Source organism: Mus caroli, unplaced genomic scaffold, assembly GCF_978045245.1.
Source record: "Mus caroli unplaced genomic scaffold, Mus_caroli_1 scaffold_12, whole genome shotgun sequence".
Classification (NCBI taxonomy): domain Eukaryota; kingdom Metazoa; phylum Chordata; class Mammalia; order Rodentia; family Muridae; genus Mus; species Mus caroli.
In genome coordinates, this window is record NW_028227267.1 from 23,753,679 (window position 1) to 23,771,591 (window position 17,913).

Genomic DNA, 17,913 nt, shown 5'->3' on the forward strand with positions numbered 1-17,913 from the left:
GGGGGTAAAGGTAGATTGAATGAAAACGGTGCTTTTATAGTAGTTAGTAAAAGTAGTATTTAAAGTTCTTGAAGGCAGGAGAGCAGAGCTTATCGGTGAGCACTTCCCTGGCCTGCTGAGGCCCTGGGGGTCACCTGATGGCTTAAGCAGATGACTGAGGAAGTGCACAAATGCACACTTTCACCTAGAACAGAAAGCTGGCCTTTGTCTTCTTTAATAACTTAATTTTCATTTATTGTAGCATACCAGATTTAAGTACAGACTGCAGAACTTAAGAATTCTCAAACTGTAAGGGTTGGAGAGATGGCTCAGCAGTGAAGAGCACTGGCCACTCTTCCAGAGAACCCTGGTTCAAGTCCCAGAATCCATATAGCACCTTACAGCTGTCTGTAATTCCAGTTCCATGGGGTCCAACACCATCACAGATACATACCACGTAGGCAAAATACAAATGCATATTGAATAAAAATAAATAAACCATTTAAAAAGAATACTCAAACTATTTTAGACAAATAAAGCAGTTTCCAGCCCACTTCTGATCAGTTTTTCTCAGAGTTATCACTGTGGAATAAGTTTGGCATCTGATGTTTTCTAATTGTAGATATAAAGGAAAGAGTTACCGAGCTACTGTTGAGATAGTGAGAACAGCAGACCGAGTGACTGAATTCTGCCGGCAAACATGCATCAAGCTGGAATGTTGTCCCAACCTCTTTGGTCCACGCATGGTTCTGGATACATGTTCTGAGAACTGCTCTGTCCTTACAAAGACCAAATACAGTGAGTGATGGTTTTTAAATGTGTTAGCCATAACATTACCATGTTACATCTTCCAGAGACATTCATGTTAGCAGAAGCACAGCTTCTTCTGTGAAGGCTCAGATGATAGATTTACTATGGGTCATATGATCTTATTTATTCTGTTCTTGTTGTTTTATTGTATCTTATTTTTAAAAAAATCTTTAAAAACAGAAGGACCAACGAATTTATTTTTTCAGAAAATTATATTGAATTTTTATGTTATTTACTACATAACTAAAATTGTCTCCCCCCTCCCCTCTTGCACCTCCCTCCCTCCTTTGTGAGGTATTAGGTATTAAACCTAGGACTTCATGCTTGCTTGGCAAGCATCCTGTCTCTAAGCTACATCCCAAGCCCTCCTTTTCTTTGTATGTGTGGAGGGAGGGGTGGGAATATTGGGGGGTTAGTTTTGGGGGCTTTGTTGGTTTGGTCTGACTTTTTGGTTTTTTGAAACAAGGTCTTATCATGTAGCCCAGGTGTGCAGTACCATACCCAGCTCCTGTTCTGAAACAGCCTTTCTGTGTGGCCCTGACTGGCCTAGAACTCACTGTATAGCCTTGTCTTGGCTCCAGCTTTCTGTCCACTTTACTCAGCCTTCCAGTTACTGGGATAATAGGCATAGACCACTATGCCAGTTGTGGTTTTTCTCTATAGTCTTAAATTTAAAGAAAAATAACAAGTATTTAGAATAACCAAGCTTTTTAATCCTGAAAAAAGAAGCAACAAAAATAAAGTTGAAGGACCTCCTTTTGTAACCACAGAGGAGACTATAATCATTGACAGATTCTAGTGTTAAAGAGGAGCAGAGTAAAACAAGGGGCTGAAACAGGATCTGGAAGTCAGGTGGCATTTGCATGATCAAATGACTTTAACAAGGGTGACAAATAGTGAAGAGAGAGCTAAGTTTAAGGTGGTCCCAGTAACAGTGGATAGCCAGACTCTGTGGCTCATAGCACATACAATATACAGACATCAGCTTTAGACCTATCATGGATGCCTTTTGTGAGAACTAGAACTACAGAGCTTCTAGAAGAAAGCAGTCGTCTCCAGACCTCAGGGCAAGCAAAGGTTTCTAGTGAGGACCCAGAAATACTCATGGCAACAGGACACATAAGGCCAAGGGAAACTGTGGTTCTCAATATTGCCATTAAATAAAGGACACCAAGCCATCATACTGACAAAATATGTTTAATGTGTGTATAGCCAAGCTTCCAGAACGTTTGATGAATTTCCATAACTTTGTAATGAAAGGGGAAGTTTTGAGATGATGCAGAGCTGATAGCTGCATGTCATTTGAAAATAATAACTCCCACCGAATCGTATGCTTACAGTAGTTAATTATAGTTTTGAGTTCAATTAAAAATTCTTTTTCCCCCTTTGGAGAAGACTATTTTTTTTATTAGTCATTTTATTCGTTTATACTTTAAATTATATCCCCCTTTCTGGTTTCCCTTCCACAAATCCCCTCTCTTCCTCCTCCCCTTTGCCTCTCCGAGGGTGCTCCTCCACCCACTCATCCACTTCCATCTCACCTCCCCAGCACCCCCTATGCTGGGGCATCCAGCCTCCACAGGACCAAGGGCTTCCCCTCCCACTGATGCCAGATAAGGCCATCCTCTGCTACATATGTAGCTGGAGCCGTGGGTCCCCCCCCATGTGTACTCTTTGGCTGGTGGTTTAGTCCCTGGACGCTCTGGGGGGTCTGGTTAGTTGATATTATTCTTCCTATGGGGTTCCACATGTCTTGAATTGGTGTTGATGATTTCATACAGACAGTACTGAAGGCACTAAACAGTAGGCCACCAGGTGAATTTTATTTGTGAATTTATCTCAAAAAGTAAAAAACAAGTTACAACTCAGTGTTGTAGCATTAGTGCAATCTTGGGTTCGGTCTACAGTGTCACAATTTTTTGTTTTTAAATAAAATAAAAAGAAAACAGTTTTAAACAATTAATGAAAGGCTTGCACAAACAGGGAAGAAAGTACACAAATGTTCAGTGAGCACATGAGAGTGGCTCAGAGTCAGTTGTTACTTGTGGAATGGAGGTTTGAGATTTGTAGCATCATGGATAGAACTTTGGGGTGTTATGAAAAGTGAAATAAGTTAGACACACAAAGAAAAATACTGAATATTCTCACTTCTGTGTGGACACTAAAGTCAGGAATTGAGTAGTGCTTATCAGAGCCTGGGAAGAGTGTGCAGGAGTGGGAATGGAGAGGAGTTGATTGATGGCACAGTAATGCAGTAGAATTAAAGGGGTTTGCGCCTGTGTGCACACCTGGGTAGAGGCCCGGACAGATTCCTGATGAGGCTCAGAAACACCGTCCACCCTGATTAAGACAAAAGCTCTTTATTTTTCTTGGAGATACCACTTAGACTGACTGGGAAGGCTAACTTTTGGCGACATTTAATTTTATGTTTAAAATAGTAGAGAGGATTTCAGATGTTTCTAATAAAAAAAACTATAAATGTTTAAAGTGAAATCTATGTTGTTTACCCTGATCTTATCATTACATATTATACACATATTGGAATATCATGCCATTACCACATAAATTTATCTGTTATTTTTTAAGCTACAATGAGAAATTTCTCTACACAAACATTAAATTGTTCAGATATCCTAAGGTCCAGCATTTCAGTTATCTGGTATTTGTGTAAAGCAGTGAAAACACACCTTGTGTGCAGGGTTAAAGAAATAGCTTTGTGGATAAGTGCACTTCCTGCTCCTGCAAAGAACCTGAGTTGTTCATTACAACTTTAATTACAGTGAAGACCTGAGTATAGCCCGAGTGCTCATCAACAGTGAAACAGATGAATGGGTACCTCCATACAGTAGACTCCTGCTCACCAACATACAGAAGAGAGGGGACTAAAACAAATCGCACTGCATGAAGAAAGCAATTTATAAAGCAGTGCCCACTGTGTGGTTCTGCAGAGAGCAAGTTCATCTGCAGTGATGGGAATTAGCAAAGTGGTTGCTCTGAGAACTCTGTATCAATAGATATGTTCTCTGCCTTGACATACCGAGGATTGCTTACATTTCTACATGTTAGTACAAATCAAATTATGTATTCTCTGCTTATTCTAGTGTATGGAATTTAAACTGTAAATGTAGTGTACCCATTTTCTGCTGTGGTAGTTGAATCCTGTGGTTTTATGGTGCATAACAATAATTACACTACCTTTTTTCCTTCTTTTTGATCATTTCTATTTAGCGCACTATTATGGAAAGAAGAAAAATAAAAGAATTGGGAGGCCACCCGGTGGGCATAGTAATTTATCTTGTGCCCTGAAAAAAAGCAGTAAGAGGAGAAAAAGGCGGAAGAATATTTTTGTTCATAAGAAGAAGCGTTCTTCTGCATCTGTTGACAATACCCCAGTGGGCTCACCCCAGGTATAAGATCTGTGACACACCTTCCTCTAGGAGCCAAGTGATCTCTGCTTTATATAGTCTGTATACATAGGACCTACACATCTTTTTAACTCCACCTTCTGGTCAGTAGATCGTTTTGTGCCAGTGGTTGGTTTGTCCTGGGTTAAAGTGAGATTTCTTTCCTTTTCCTCTAGGGAAGTGGGGGTGAAGATGAGGAGGATGCAGATGATGGAGATGAAGACTCCCTGACTGAGGGCAGTACATCCGAGCAGCAGGAGGAGTTGCAGGAGGAGTCTGAGGTGTCAGAGAAAAAATCTAGCTCCTCGTCTCCCACCCAGAGTGAGACGCCCACCCCCCTGCCCCCAGACACGCAGACCAACAAGAGAGACGCCCAGACCTCCTCCGTCTCAGACGATGAAAACAAGCCTCCTTCACCAAAGGTACCATGTGAAAAGAGTCCCGCTCACGGTACCCTCTTATCCTCCCCCACACCCCCCCTGTCACTGTGATGGCGCCAGCATTCCACTTCTTTCCATATAAACTTAGGAAGAATGTCTAGGGCCATTTTAAAGTGAGCCTCGGGCTGGAGACTCGTTAGGTTCCCAGCCCCCATGGAGGCTATTGCACAAAACTGCCTGGAATTCCAATACTGATGTCCTCGTCTGGCCCCTGTGGGCCCAGCATGGACGTTCGCACACAAACACGAGTAAATTACAAATGAGTAAAGTGATCCTCAAAGTTGTGGTCTTCATGAGCCACAAGCATTTTTTGGAGGTTGTTAGTGAAGGGGCATTCTCAGAGAAGCTGCTTGTTTTAAGTAAAAAAAAGCTTTGTTGCTAGCTTATTTATAACTTGCCATTTGGTTTAAGGAAAAGTGTTGTTTAAATAATTTTTATAATATGTGTAATTTTCTAGAAACCAATTATTTACTCATTTAAGTCTCACATTCAGCTGTCTTGTTTAGCAATTTACTATGTACATAAATGTACATTGTATGACCTGTATAATACTAGAGGCTATTATAATTAACTTTATAATAATTGGTAGAGTGCCTGCCTAGCATGCACAAAGCCCTAAGTTCAACCCTTGGTACAGCATAAAACAAGGTATGGCATCATTCATACTCCTGTAGCCCCAGTACTTGGGAGGAGGGGCAGGAGACCAGTTCAAAGCTAGTGTGGGCAACAGGAAACCACTCTAAAACAAAACAAAATTATCATTTTAAACTGGACTTTTTAAATGTCCCATTAACAGGAGCAGTAGAAGATTTATTTTCATGTTCTCATTGGAAATAGCATTTGCTTTAGCATCCTACCAGAGAACAGCTAGGAACATCCAGAAACACATGGGGAACATCAATAAATAAGATAATACAAAATTTGTATTATAAACTTCCCAAATAACTAATGCATGTGAGCTTCTTGTCTTCTTTGCTGGGAAAAAACCAGTCTGCAAGCGAGTACCGGGAGTGGGGAATGTGAGTCTCAGGACTGCGCTGAGCCCTGCCGTGGAGGGGGTTTCATTTCTTTGGGAGACATTTTTAATATTTTTTTATTACATATTTTCCTCAATTACATTTCCAATGCTATCCCAAAAGTCCCCCATAGCGCCCCCCCCACTTCCCTACCCACCCATTCCCATTCTTTTGGCCCTGGCATTCCCCTATATTGGGGCATATAAAGTTTGCAAGTCCAATGGGCCTCTCTTTCCAGTGATGGCCGACTAGGCCATCTTTCGATACATATGCAGCTAGAGACAAGAGCTCCGGGGTTCTGGTTAGTACATCATGTTGTTACAACAATAGGGTTGCAGATCCCTTTAGCTCCTTGGGTACTTTCTCTAGCTTCTCCATTGGGAGCCCTGTGATACATCCAATAGCTGACTGTGAACATCCACTTATGTGTTTGCTAGGCCCCGGCATCGTCTCACAAGAGACAGCTATAATTTGGGTCCTTTCAGCAAAATCTTGCTAGTGTATGCAATGGTGTCAGCGTTTAGAAGCTGATTATGGGATGGATCCCTGGATACGGCAGTCTCTAGATGGTCCATCCTTTCATCACAGCTCCAAACTTTGTCTCTGTAACTCCTTCCATGGGTGTTTTGTTCCCAATTCTAAGAAGGGGCACAGTGTCCACACTTTGGTCTTCATTCTTCTTGAGTTTCATGCGTTTAGCAAATTGTATCTTATATCTTGGGTATCCTAAGTTTTGGGCTAATATCCACTTATCAGTGAATACATATTGTGTGAGTTCCTTTGTGATTGTGTTACCTCACTCAAGATGATGCCCTCCAGGTCCATCCATTTGGCTAGGAATTTCATAAACTCATTCTTTTTAATAGCTGAGTAGTAAATATATGAGTTCTTACATCACTTGGTTTGCTCTCACTCTTGCGAATGAAGGAAATAAGGATTGAAGTTGATGAAAGGCTTCACCTGGACAGTAACCCACTGAAGTGGAGTGTGGCCGATGTCGTGCGGTTCATCAGGTCCACTGACTGTGCTCCGTTGGCAAGGATATTCCTTGATCAGGTAATCACACACAAATGTCTCTTTGATATAGAACTATGCACATTATAGGTAAAAATAGCAAGGAAAAAAGACTGTTCTCTTTTGTCACTCATGACCTACACCACAAGGGCATGGCTGTGTTCCCTCAGAATCTAAGTCTGTCCTCTAAGTGACTTAAATTCAAGCATGTATTAATCATCCCATCTTTTATAAAATAGTGATTTGCTGCTTTTTAAAAAATGTATCTTCTCTAATATCGAGGCTCTAGAGTGATGACCAGTTTTAATGCAGGTATGGCGAAATACGAAAAGTCATGGCAGACAGATGTAGCTCCATACACACCAACATCTATGACTGTTACCCCATACCTGGATAGTTGGGATAGAGGCTCACAAGTTGGAGACTAGCCCAGACTACATAGTGACTTTGAAGCCAGTCTAAGCTACATAGTAAGACCATGTCTCAAAAATAAAACAGGCCCTATCATCTTTGAATTCTTTTATAAATTGTACAAGGTAGGAGAACATTCAACTTTATAGTATTTCCAGATAGTTTTGGATTTAGATAGAGTGCTTTAAAAGTATTTTCTTTTCATAATTAGTTATTAGTTATAGGGCTCCTCAGGTACTGCCTCTCTGTTGAGCAGAATCTATAGGTGAGAGTATCAAGGTTGGTAAATTTATTACTAATCCTGAAGGCTTTTCTGGCTAGCAGACTATGGCTCTTTTCAAAGGGGAAGGTAGTGGGGAGGCCCAGAACTGTAGTTGTGAGGGCTGATGCTAGGAGAGTCTGACTGTGTGCATATCACAGCCTTTGTTCTTTCTTCTTACAGGAAATCGACGGGCAGGCCCTTTTGCTCCTTACCCTTCCCACTGTTCAAGAGTGCATGGACTTAAAGCTGGGCCCCGCCATCAAGCTTTGCCATCACATAGAGAGAATCAAGTTTGCTTTTTATGAGCAGTTTGCCAACTGAGAAGGACGAGCGACTGAGCTGGGTCTTTGAAGCACAGTGCAGCAAACCCTTCGCCCTGCTCTGCAGGTGACTGCAGGAGTCCTGGGCTGTCCTGTCGGCCTGCAAGTGGTGGCTTGCTATCTTTGCACTTTCAGGGAAGGAGGACCCACACTGAGGAAGCAAAAACAGCACAAAAATGGCTCTCCTACAGTGGAAATATGGACTTTTGTTTAGAAGATTCCAGTTTTAAAAAAGTTGTGAGAAAACCGTAAAAGTCTGACTTGCCGTTAATGGGACCTGAAAACAAAGAATGATGGTGACAGCTGGACAGCACCAATTTGGTTATTTTCATTCTGTTCCTTCCCTCTGTAGATTGGACTCTGTTCTCTGCTTTCTCTTTCTTGAAAAGAGAGGACATAGCTTTAAGGCAGCACTGGTTGGGACTGTGCCTAAGGCACATCAGTGCTTCATTGTTGTTGTGTTTTTAAGCTTTTTTAAATTAAAGCAGTTCATTTGGGGATAATTAAGTGGCTCTAGGGTTTTGAATGTATAGTCACACTTTGATCCATTTTAAATCTATTCTTAGGAGTTCCTTGGTTTACTACCTCTGTTGATGACTGCGCTTACAGCCATGAGTGACATTTTTTTGTATGATGCCATTTTTAAGCTGAATGCTAAAACTATGACAGAAATTAGAGAAGGCACTGCCTGCTTTCTTAAAGATATCATGTCGGCACTTACACCACCAGTCCCTTAACCAATTTGTCCTAAGAATTCTACTGTTGTGTCCTCCATCATGACCCTGTTTTGGCCACCATTGTTAAGTGGCTTTACAAAGACCAATGGGTAATTACTCTCTCCCTGTTAGTTCTGAAAAGTATTTAAGTGGCTTTACTTTATGTTTATTCTTCTGTTAGAGTTGTTTAACTACCTCTGTTTTATTTCTGGAGTTTCTACTCTCAGTGAAAATCAGTATGTGTTCTTTGGACCCACTGTCAAAGCCCATTTTTCTGGTTTTCTAGGTATGTCCAGGTAGACACATAGCACAGAAATGTATCTTTGGGGATGGCACAAAGTATGAAGTTCCTTAATAGTGTCCTCGGTTATGAGTACTGAGAGGTAGTTGTGTCTATGACATGCTACCCCAAATGTCCCAGATCTTACCCCTTCTGGAAAGCTAAGCAGGGCCTGGTTGGTACTTGGATGGGAGAGGTGGTTAAGGAGTCTGGAAATCTCTGTCTAGCCACATTTATGCCTGTCTTCAGTTAAACCAACTTAAATTGAATGTAATTACAGTCTGAAGATTCTCACTCAGTAGCTCATTCTTTTGAAGTTTTTCTTTTTTTTTAATTAAACTCAAGTTGACATGAGGCTCCAGGTTACAATGGCGTTGTCAGCTACTAGAGAAGAACAGCACTTGCTCAGCCACAGCTGTGAGTAAGGGAAGACGTGTGTACACAGTTGCCTCCTTTGCTGTTTTCCTTGTTGATTATTTATTTATTTATTTATTTTTTGATTACCCTAATTCCTACAGATTTATACCCTAAGCATTTTTCCTCAAGAATTGAAAATGTTTTAAAACTGCAAACTGAGTAACTTCTGAACAAGTATACAAATATAAGGTAATATTATTACAAATTTAAATTGTGAATTTTTTTTTCTTTTCTCAACTCAACCCCCACCTGTTTTGATGGACACTGGGGAAGTCTGTCGTCTGGATTCTCTTCTTCATTGGATAACCATCTAACCAAGGCTGAAAGCAGTAGCCCTTCAGATGGGAACCAACAGGAATAACTGGGAAGAAGCTTCGTTTAAGTAATGCTTCATTGATTTGAGCTTACTTCGAGATCCATTTCTAAAAATGTGATTCTTTCCTGCCATGAAGAGAAGCGCACATGATACTAGGAAACAGTATTGGCAGACTGACAAGCCGTGGCTCTCTTGATAGAATCTCCTGAGACCACAGGAGCTGAGTCACCGATACAAAGGGGGTCTTGTGAAGACATAAAACCTATGCCTGTAGGATCTCACATTGTTACCTTAGTAAATGAAAGGTGACAGCAGTGGCTGTAGCTTACTCTCTTCTTGACTCAGATGACAGAATGTAGAACTGTTAGTGTTGGCAGGGATCGTGCCTGAAGGGGAAGCACATGACCCCGCCCAGGTGGTGCTTGGGGGGGGGGGGTGGCACCATAACTCTTCTGTCTCTGCTTTCTCCTATAGAGAGACCAGCCGTGAGTTAGACAAGAGGGGGCTTCCCTAAATATTTGTTGGCACTCTTATTGGGATACAGTGTACTTGACAGTCACATCAAAGAATTATCTACCCCATCCCTTCTCACAGTAAGAGGATAATTCTATGAGAATTTTGCAGAGGACTTTTTTAAAGTATAAAATTCTAATCCCAAACTGGGTATGGTGATACATACCTTTGATCCCAGTGCTTGGGAAGTGGAAACGAGGCTCATAGTGAATTCTAGGCCAGCCTGGGTTATATGAGACCCTGCCCTTTTTAAAAACTGTTTTTATTTCTGGTATCTATCAAAGAGGCAGGGGTTAGACTGGGTAGCAGTGATGGTTCGCTTCTGATGCTGGAATGTTTTAAGTTTGATAATAGCTTGCATTGTTGGGGTAAATGGCTTATGTTGCACATTTGTATGGTAAGTCTGTTTCTGAGACAGCCAGCCTCAAGCTTTTTAAAGGTATGCTGTGAGGAGAGTGTGTGGAGTTCACCTGCAGTTGTCCTCAATAGCTTGCCTGCAATCAAGTTTTTTATGATCCATCTTTAACTTGAGTTGACAAACTTAGAAATACATGAATGGACTATACTGTCCTCCCAGACCTGGAAACTTAACTAACCAAAACTAGACTTTACAGCTATATTGGTCTTCTAGGGAAACCTTCAACTGTATGTGCAGATTGGCTCTGAGATTTTGACTATATTTGCTGATTTCCATTGTGAAACATCTTCATCAGGGAATACATTAATAGAGCCTTTTAATTACACCTTTAACCTTTCTTTAACAATTTATACAGCTCCCTGTTTTTATAACACAGGTATAGGAAGGGTACTGGCCAAGCTCCGGAAATGAAGATCTTGGTAAATATTTATTATTGAATTTAAAAGAGGCAGGCATAGAAAACCAGTTTAGAGTTTGACCTTTGTATGTCTCTTTGAGAAATAAAAGTATTTTCACTGAGGGAAAGGGCATTAGACCAAAGCTGCCTGAAGACTTGAATATGAATACATTTCACATGCTCTTTAGAACCACTTTAGTTACTGATGTGATGCCTGAATACGGCAAATGGGATGAAAACATCCCACTTCTCTCAGCCCAACATTGTTTCCAAGGGACACAGAACATCGGGGGAGTCTAAATGAAAGGTAATAGCAGTGTAACAACTTGTAAAATCATGAAAGCTGTCACTGGGACTTACTCTTAGTTGGCACCTCTCACCAGAGCTTGTCCAGTTTGAGTGATTGCCAACAGTGCTGGGAGAGAAGTTAGACTGGCAATAACAAGAGTGTGGACTTGCCTTACATACTGGGCATATTCCATGTGTGTGGAAAACCACACGAGTTCCCAAGTGTTCTTATGAAGTGAAGTAGAGAACTTGGGCAGACAAGATGCTCCCTTTATAAATTTGGATGTCTTTGGTCCTGGGATCTTTGTAAGTTCTGTGTCTTATGACCATGATGCTGGCTCAGAAACTCTGTAAGGACAGAGCCTCCTGTACAAACAAGAAGTAATAGTCACTTTCCTGCTATTGGCTTTATTTACTTTAAATGTTTTACTCATGAACTTCGATGATTGCTTTGTATGAGAATGTATGTACTTGGGGAATTTGAATTTATTCTAATAAGCTACCTATTAACTTGGAGTTTTGTTGTAAGAACTCTAAACTTAAAGTCCAGTCCAAATGGGTCTGGTTCCAGGTGCACTCGTTTGGGGTTGTTTTCCTTACTGCTTGTCTTCAGCCACATGGGTGACTTTGCTCTGGGAACGGCCTTAGGCACACAGGTAGTGGGTGTCAATGCAGCACATACTGATTTTCTTGCTGCTGTGTTTAAGAAATCAAAACTTTCTAAGAACCAGCAAAACCGGGGTGAAGGTTTGTAGGGGAGGTTGGGGGATTAAAAAAAAGCAGGTCTAAAACTCTCATAATGCTTTTTTCTGACAATTCTGATGTGGTAGGTACCTACCATGGTGAAGTGTTGTGAAAAAGAGACAAGCAACAGATTGACCAGACGGTTGGGTTGTCACTACCAGCAGTAAAGTGCAGAGTGGTGCCACGGGGAAGCAAGGAAGGAAGAGAGGGAGGGAGGGAACTTGTGTGAGAGGGGAACTGCTCTCATGTGGAAACTCAGGCAGAAGGGTTCCTAGATGGCTCATTCTGTCTATGTCTAGCTCAAGTCACAATTATTAGCAGAGGCTGAGGAGAAGCAGGCAGTCTCTAGTCCTTTGTGAGAATCTCTGGGGTTTTAACTGCTCACGTTTTCCTCCCACCTCCCTCCTTTTTTTCCCCCTAAAGACAATCAGGGGCTTGCCAGGATGGGACTCCAGGCTGCTTCCAGCACCATCCTTAGCCCTCTCTCCAGTACCCTCTCTTTGGAAGTAATGCACTTTGTTTAATGTATTTTGCCTTTAAAAAGAAAAAACAAAACAAAACAAACCAAGTTGCTTGTTTGGAACAAAATGAGATGCTTTCGGCACTGTATCATTCCTGCTTGCTGTTTTTCCTCTTAATTTACAATTTTATGCATTGAAGACAAAGTACACTTAAGGAGAAATATGCACAAGAATACCTATTAAAATAACTCCCATCAAGTTTGATGGTATAATTTTTAAGGATTAAAAACAGAACAAAACTATTTTGAGTGAATATATGCGTGCTTTTCTTTCTTTTTAGCAAATAAGTTTATAGTAAACTTGTTATATGACAGTTTTAAGTGGCTATGAGAAAGGTATTAATCTAACTTCATTTGTGCTAACTTTACAGTAAGAAAGGTTTTTAGCTGGAGTACATTCTTCCAAACTCTTAGTAGGGCCTCAGAGAATCATTTCTGAAATGAGTAAGAGAGGCCCTTCCTACTTAAATACAAATCTAGAAGCTATCCCAGCCTCTACCCCTTGGTGTCCTGTCTATCCCTTCTGGATTTAGATAGGCTTTGTTTTGTTTCATTTTGTTTGTTGTTTTTCAAATTACTAAGAAGAGATGAGGTGAGCAGAATCCTTCCCATTCCCTAAGACCTGGGAATTCTGTTCTCAAATTCTGAAGACTCTGTAGGCCTGAGAACCATCCACGCCTGAGTGTGCAGAGGGACGTCACACCTGACTCTGCAGAGCACTGTCACACCTGAGTGTGCAGAGGGACGTCACACCTGAGTATGCAGAGCGGTGTCACACCTGACTCTGCAGAGCAGTGTCACACCTGAGTGTGCAGAGCGGTGTCACACCTGAGTGTGCAGAGGGATGTCACACCTGACTCTGCAGAGCAGTCGTCATATCTGTGTGTTCAGAGCGGTGTCACACCTGAGTGTGCAGAAAGATGTCACACCTGAGTGTGCAGAGCAGTATTTCTCCCAGACTTCTTTTGTCAGCTGTGTGTGCAGTTTTTTTTTTTTTTCATGAACTCTGTCTTCAACTAGTAATCTTGTGCCCGGCCACGGCCTCTCGTGCTTTAACACATAGATCCTCTGGTTCTCCCCGAACATGAGCTGAAACTGCCAAGTGCTTAGTGTTTAGGGTCCTTCTCGGACTTAAAGGGAATGATGGGACTTTACATTGCCCTTATACGTTCATTTAGTTTCACAATCTTTTTCAATAAAAATTTTTAAATAAATTTACATTTCAATAAATTAAATATATAAGTTAAAATTCAGGTAAATTTACATTTGCTGTGCCAAATCTATGCCCAAGAGTGAATCAACACTAGCTCTGCCTTCAGGAAGCTCATACCAGGGGAAGAGACCTAGCTGTCTGAACCGACATACATACAGCTGAAAGTGCTGGTGGAGCAGAGCACACAGAAGGTGAAGGTGCAGTGGAGATGGGTGGGCAGGTGGCTTGCGGCCTGGGCAGCAGCTCATGGCACAGGGCTAGAGAGTAGTATCCATACCGGTGTGTGAGGAGACTGTAAGAGAAAGGCTGCAGAATTGCATTTCCCATGGATTGCAGAGTCTATATCCCTGTTAAATAAAACAAGCAAAAAACTTTGGAAAGCATTTAGTCCTCTTTGATAATTAGAACTTCTTGAGGAAATGTCTTTAGAGTTAGTATTTATTGTTCCAAAAAGATACCTTGGTGTAGGTTGAACCTGTACCATGCACATGTCCATTGACATGCAGCAGACAAGTCAGAGCTCTAGGGCACCAGTAAGAGGTGTCTAGAGAGACAACAGAGATGTCTAGGGGCCTGGGTAGTAAGACAAACTTAAATGGGAGTCTGTGCACACCGGTAGTTTGGAGGAAAAAAAAAAAATGAAACCAGACTGGGTGTGGTGGCATATGCCTTTAGAGAAAGTCGGGCAGATCCTGGGCTACATAATGAGTTCCAGATGCTGCCTCAAAACAAAATCCGTTCTATTTGTAGTTGTATCTCAGAAGTGAACAGAGCAAGAACTTGTGCATGTTGACTTTGCACTTAAACTCACCCCTTTTATAAAGCGAAAAGTGGCTGGATTGAAGTAACCATTCAAAGCTGGGGGGTGGGGGACAAGTGTAGTGGCACTGAACTGCAGTCCTAGCTACCTCGGAGGCTGAGGTGGAAAGATCATTTTTTTGTCCAGAGGTTCAGATTAGCCTGGACAATTCAACGAGACCGATCTCAAGCAAAATAGCAAAATCAGACAGACTGGTGTCACAGACCTACCTATAATTCACTTAGAGTGCGTGAGCGTGAAGATCAGGAGTTCAAGGCCATCGTTGTTTCTAGGTCCTTCTTTTAAGTTTGAGGACAGCCAGGTTAAGAAAGTGCCTGTTTCAAAACAAAACCCCCACAAATTATGTTTGGGGACAGGGATTCACGCTGGAGCTTTGATTAATGAATTGAATCCTCTGGCTTTTGACCGTGAAAGTAGAACACTCAATCCCTGGCGTGGGAAAAAGACTCAGACGGCTGAGACTATTGTACTCAATACCGTGCTTTAGCATAATGTTGCCTCAGGTTCTGGACTCCACTTCCGAAGTAGTGAACCGAGTCTGAGGGCAGAATGTAGGAGTATTCTTAGGAAATTATCCAGGGCATTTATAGATTTGCCTTGGAGGGGAAAGGGATTTAGCAACAGACTCCATCACTGTCCCTGACACTGCTCTCATGACCTAGAACATGGGGCTCTGGTGATTCCTTTCACACAGTCTGGCTCACCTGCTCTACCTACCTGCAGAGATTCTCCTCCAGCCCCGCCCCTAGCCCTGGTTAGAGCCCCGCCCCGGAGGGAATCGAAGCCCGCCTCACGCCTGGCTCAACCAATCAAGCTCTACGATCTCGGACGTCGGGTTACGCGCGGCGCGGAGGCGGCCGCGGGCTGAGATACCGGCACCCAGCTCCAGGTCCGGGGTCGCGGCTGGGCAGCGCGGCCCGGGCTGCAGCGAGGCCGGCGGCCTCTCGCGCCCTCCCGTCAGGCCGCCATGCAAGGCCCGGGAGGGAACGTGAGCCGCGGATTGCCGAGCGGGCCGGCCTCCACGGTCGCGTCCGGGGCGGGCCGCTGTGAGAGCGGCGCGCTCATGCACAGTTTCGGCATCTTCCTGCAGGGGCTGCTCGGCGTCGTGGCCTTCAGCACATTGATGCGTGAGTCCGGGACCCCAGCCCCTCCCCGTCCCCACGTCGACCGCCGCAGTCCCAGCCCCACCCCGGGGACCCTCCTGCCCTTAGAGTTCCGGCCTGGGCACCGGGCCCTTGGGCTGCGGTGCCTCCCTCTCCCGCGAGACAGTGCTGGTTATTCGAGACTAGAAGGGAGTCCGGGACCCTGGGCTGAGAGCTTTTGGCCAGGAGTGACCCTGCCCCTCACCACCTCCACCTTAGACCTGCCTCTTGTCTGATGCCAGCCTAAATCTGGTCCCCTCCCACTTTGCCATCGCAAATTAAGGTTATCCCACTTTTCGGTATGGACCGAGATCCCCCCCCCCAAGATAGCTTCTTCTCAGGGGCTACTCGTAGCCTTCCTCCCCTTGGCTCTTAGACCCCCACATCCTTAAGTCTCTGCTAGCCTAATGCTGGGCTCCTCTCTGGACCTTCACTCCCAGTGTTTGCCCTCTCTGTTGGGTGTGTGGAGACTCACCCACACCCACCTGTAGTGTTGGGGCACTGCAGTCGGTGCTCCCACATTGCTGCGCGACCCCCAGCCCTACTCCCTCTATTGTTCAAGGAAGATCCTCTCTGACTGCTGGGATAACCACATCCCAGCCTCCCTTTTCACCTGTCCAGCTCTGTCCCGAGCTTTCCCAATTAAGTTGTATCTGAAGTTTCCGCTTGCTGTTCTTCCAAACCACGTTTGTTATTTACATTTTTAAATTTCCTCATTTTACGTGAAACTCTGACAAGCCTCCTGGTTGACTTGATGGAGGAGGCTTAGAGGCTCCGGGAAAGTCTCAGAATCTCCGTGCTAAGTCGCCAGAGGCACTTCTTGGGGAGTTTTATAGTAAAGAAGGAAGTCACAGATGGCCCTTGTTGCCCAATGGGGGTTGGAGGAAGGGTCATGTTTGCCCTTGTGTTGGGAGGTTGTGCTGTTTCTCTGATGGGCACATACACACACAGAGACACTAAAGGATGGAGGTCTCTTGGCACATAGACCTGAGAGTGTCCCTGTGATGTGTTAGAGAGGAGTTATAACCTAGCTATTATATAGAGGCATTAATTCCAAAACTGACATGTCTTCACAACTGTGCTCTGTGGGCAGAATGGGGAGTTCCAGCAGGATGTAGTCTTCACTGGGGGTGGGGGGTCCTGCTGCAGCTCTGAATGCAGATGCTTATTTATAACAAGAGGTTTCTTTGGGCAAACTCTCCCAGGCTTCAAGCGACCCTGGATAGCCCCTGATTCTGACCACTATTTCTTTATGACTGCTTGGTTTTGAACAAGAAGTGCCCAACTTTCCACTGCTTCTTTGCCATTTTCTCTGCTGAAACCAATGCGTTCTCACAATGATAGTTTGTGACATCTTAACCAGAATCGGTTGCTGACAGGTGCAGATTCTTTTGTGCCCGTGTTTTCAGGATACTATTAATGGGTTTCTGCTCCTTCCCACTCTTCTCTCCTCCAGCCACTGTCTTTTTTCAAGAAACTATAGGCTTCGTTTTTATTATGCAAAACCTGGGATTTTGTAGTGTGGAGCTGACTGTTCTCATGGATTTGATTTGTGTGTGTGACTCCCAGGGCTCACTTGTGATTCAGAGAGGGACATGCGATTATGTCAGGACAGAGTTGCTCACCGATGACAATTGTCAGGGTAGATTTGTTCAGAGTGGTAGTACTGGCCCTGCAAGTCTTCGGGGACTCACTTCCTTGAGTTTATGCACACATCCCAGGGTTGCTAGGACTTCCTGCGAGCATATACTAAGTGAGAAAGTCGATTCCTGTGCAGAGAAAGGCTCAATATGGAAGGGCTTCATGATCATGGCAGAAGACCCTGGGCCAGTGAGTGATAGTGTTATGTACAAGAGATGGGATGGCCACAACTGGGTCTCTCCTGTAGAGCAAGCCAAGGTGGCAGGACTTTTGTACTAGATCAGGAGGCCTCCTGGGCTGCAGCCCATTTGGGAAGTACCTTTCATATGGCTTAGATTTCTTGGTCCTGTTGAAACAGAACTGTGGGGCTTTTCCCTTTTGAATAGCCAGGAGGAGGGAGGAATTCTATTTTGGTTTTGGGGGTTTGGGTTTTGTTTTTTTGTGGTTTTTTGTTTGTTTTGTTTTGTTGGTTTTTTGAGACAGGGTTTCTCTGTGTAGCCCTGGCTGCCCTGGAACTCACTCCATAGACCAGGCTGGCCTCGAACTCAGAAATTTACCTGCCCTTGCCTCCCAAGTGTGCCACCACCACCCTGCTGAGGGAGGAATTCTTAAGGGGCCGATTTATGCTTTTGGACTGGATTTTTGCTGGGGAAGTACATCTGGCCGCTGTCAGACTCTGTCTTCCTGGTCACAAATATGTCTGGCTGAGCTGCTGGAGTCAAGGGCCAGCCCTCTGGGCCAGAGCCCAACTGGAAGTCCCTGAAGAAGTGGGGGCGGGGAAGCACCTTCCTCTGGCAGTCCCCTCTTTATGGTCTTCAGGCACATTCTTCTG

At 43.7% G+C, this 17,913-nt stretch overlaps 2 protein-coding genes across 11 annotated transcripts in view; both read left to right on the forward strand.

The window, feature by feature from the left end:
- Sfmbt1 (Scm like with four mbt domains 1) overlaps positions 1-9,274 on the forward strand; it is a 104,801-nt gene extending 95,527 nt beyond the window's left edge. For all 10 annotated transcript variants that reach the window (XM_085828501.1, XM_085828493.1, XM_085828496.1 and 7 more), the window contains 5 exons: positions 602-777; positions 4,018-4,196; positions 4,370-4,615; positions 6,577-6,705; positions 7,517-9,274. In XM_085828501.1, the coding sequence (XP_085684627.1) occupies positions 602-777; positions 4,018-4,196; positions 4,370-4,615; positions 6,577-6,705; positions 7,517-7,657 (871 nt within the window). In that variant the 3' untranslated portion in view covers positions 7,658-9,274. The remainder of the gene's footprint in view (positions 1-601; positions 778-4,017; positions 4,197-4,369; positions 4,616-6,576; positions 6,706-7,516) is intronic.
- Positions 9,275-15,146: 5,872 nt separating this feature from the next.
- The window catches only part of Stimate (STIM activating enhancer), a 50,579-nt gene continuing 47,812 nt past the window's right edge, over positions 15,147-17,913 (forward strand). The window contains exon 1 of the mRNA XM_021182446.3: positions 15,147-15,425. Within this exon, the coding sequence (XP_021038105.1) occupies positions 15,266-15,425 (160 nt within the window). The 5' untranslated portion in view covers positions 15,147-15,265. The remainder of the gene's footprint in view (positions 15,426-17,913) is intronic.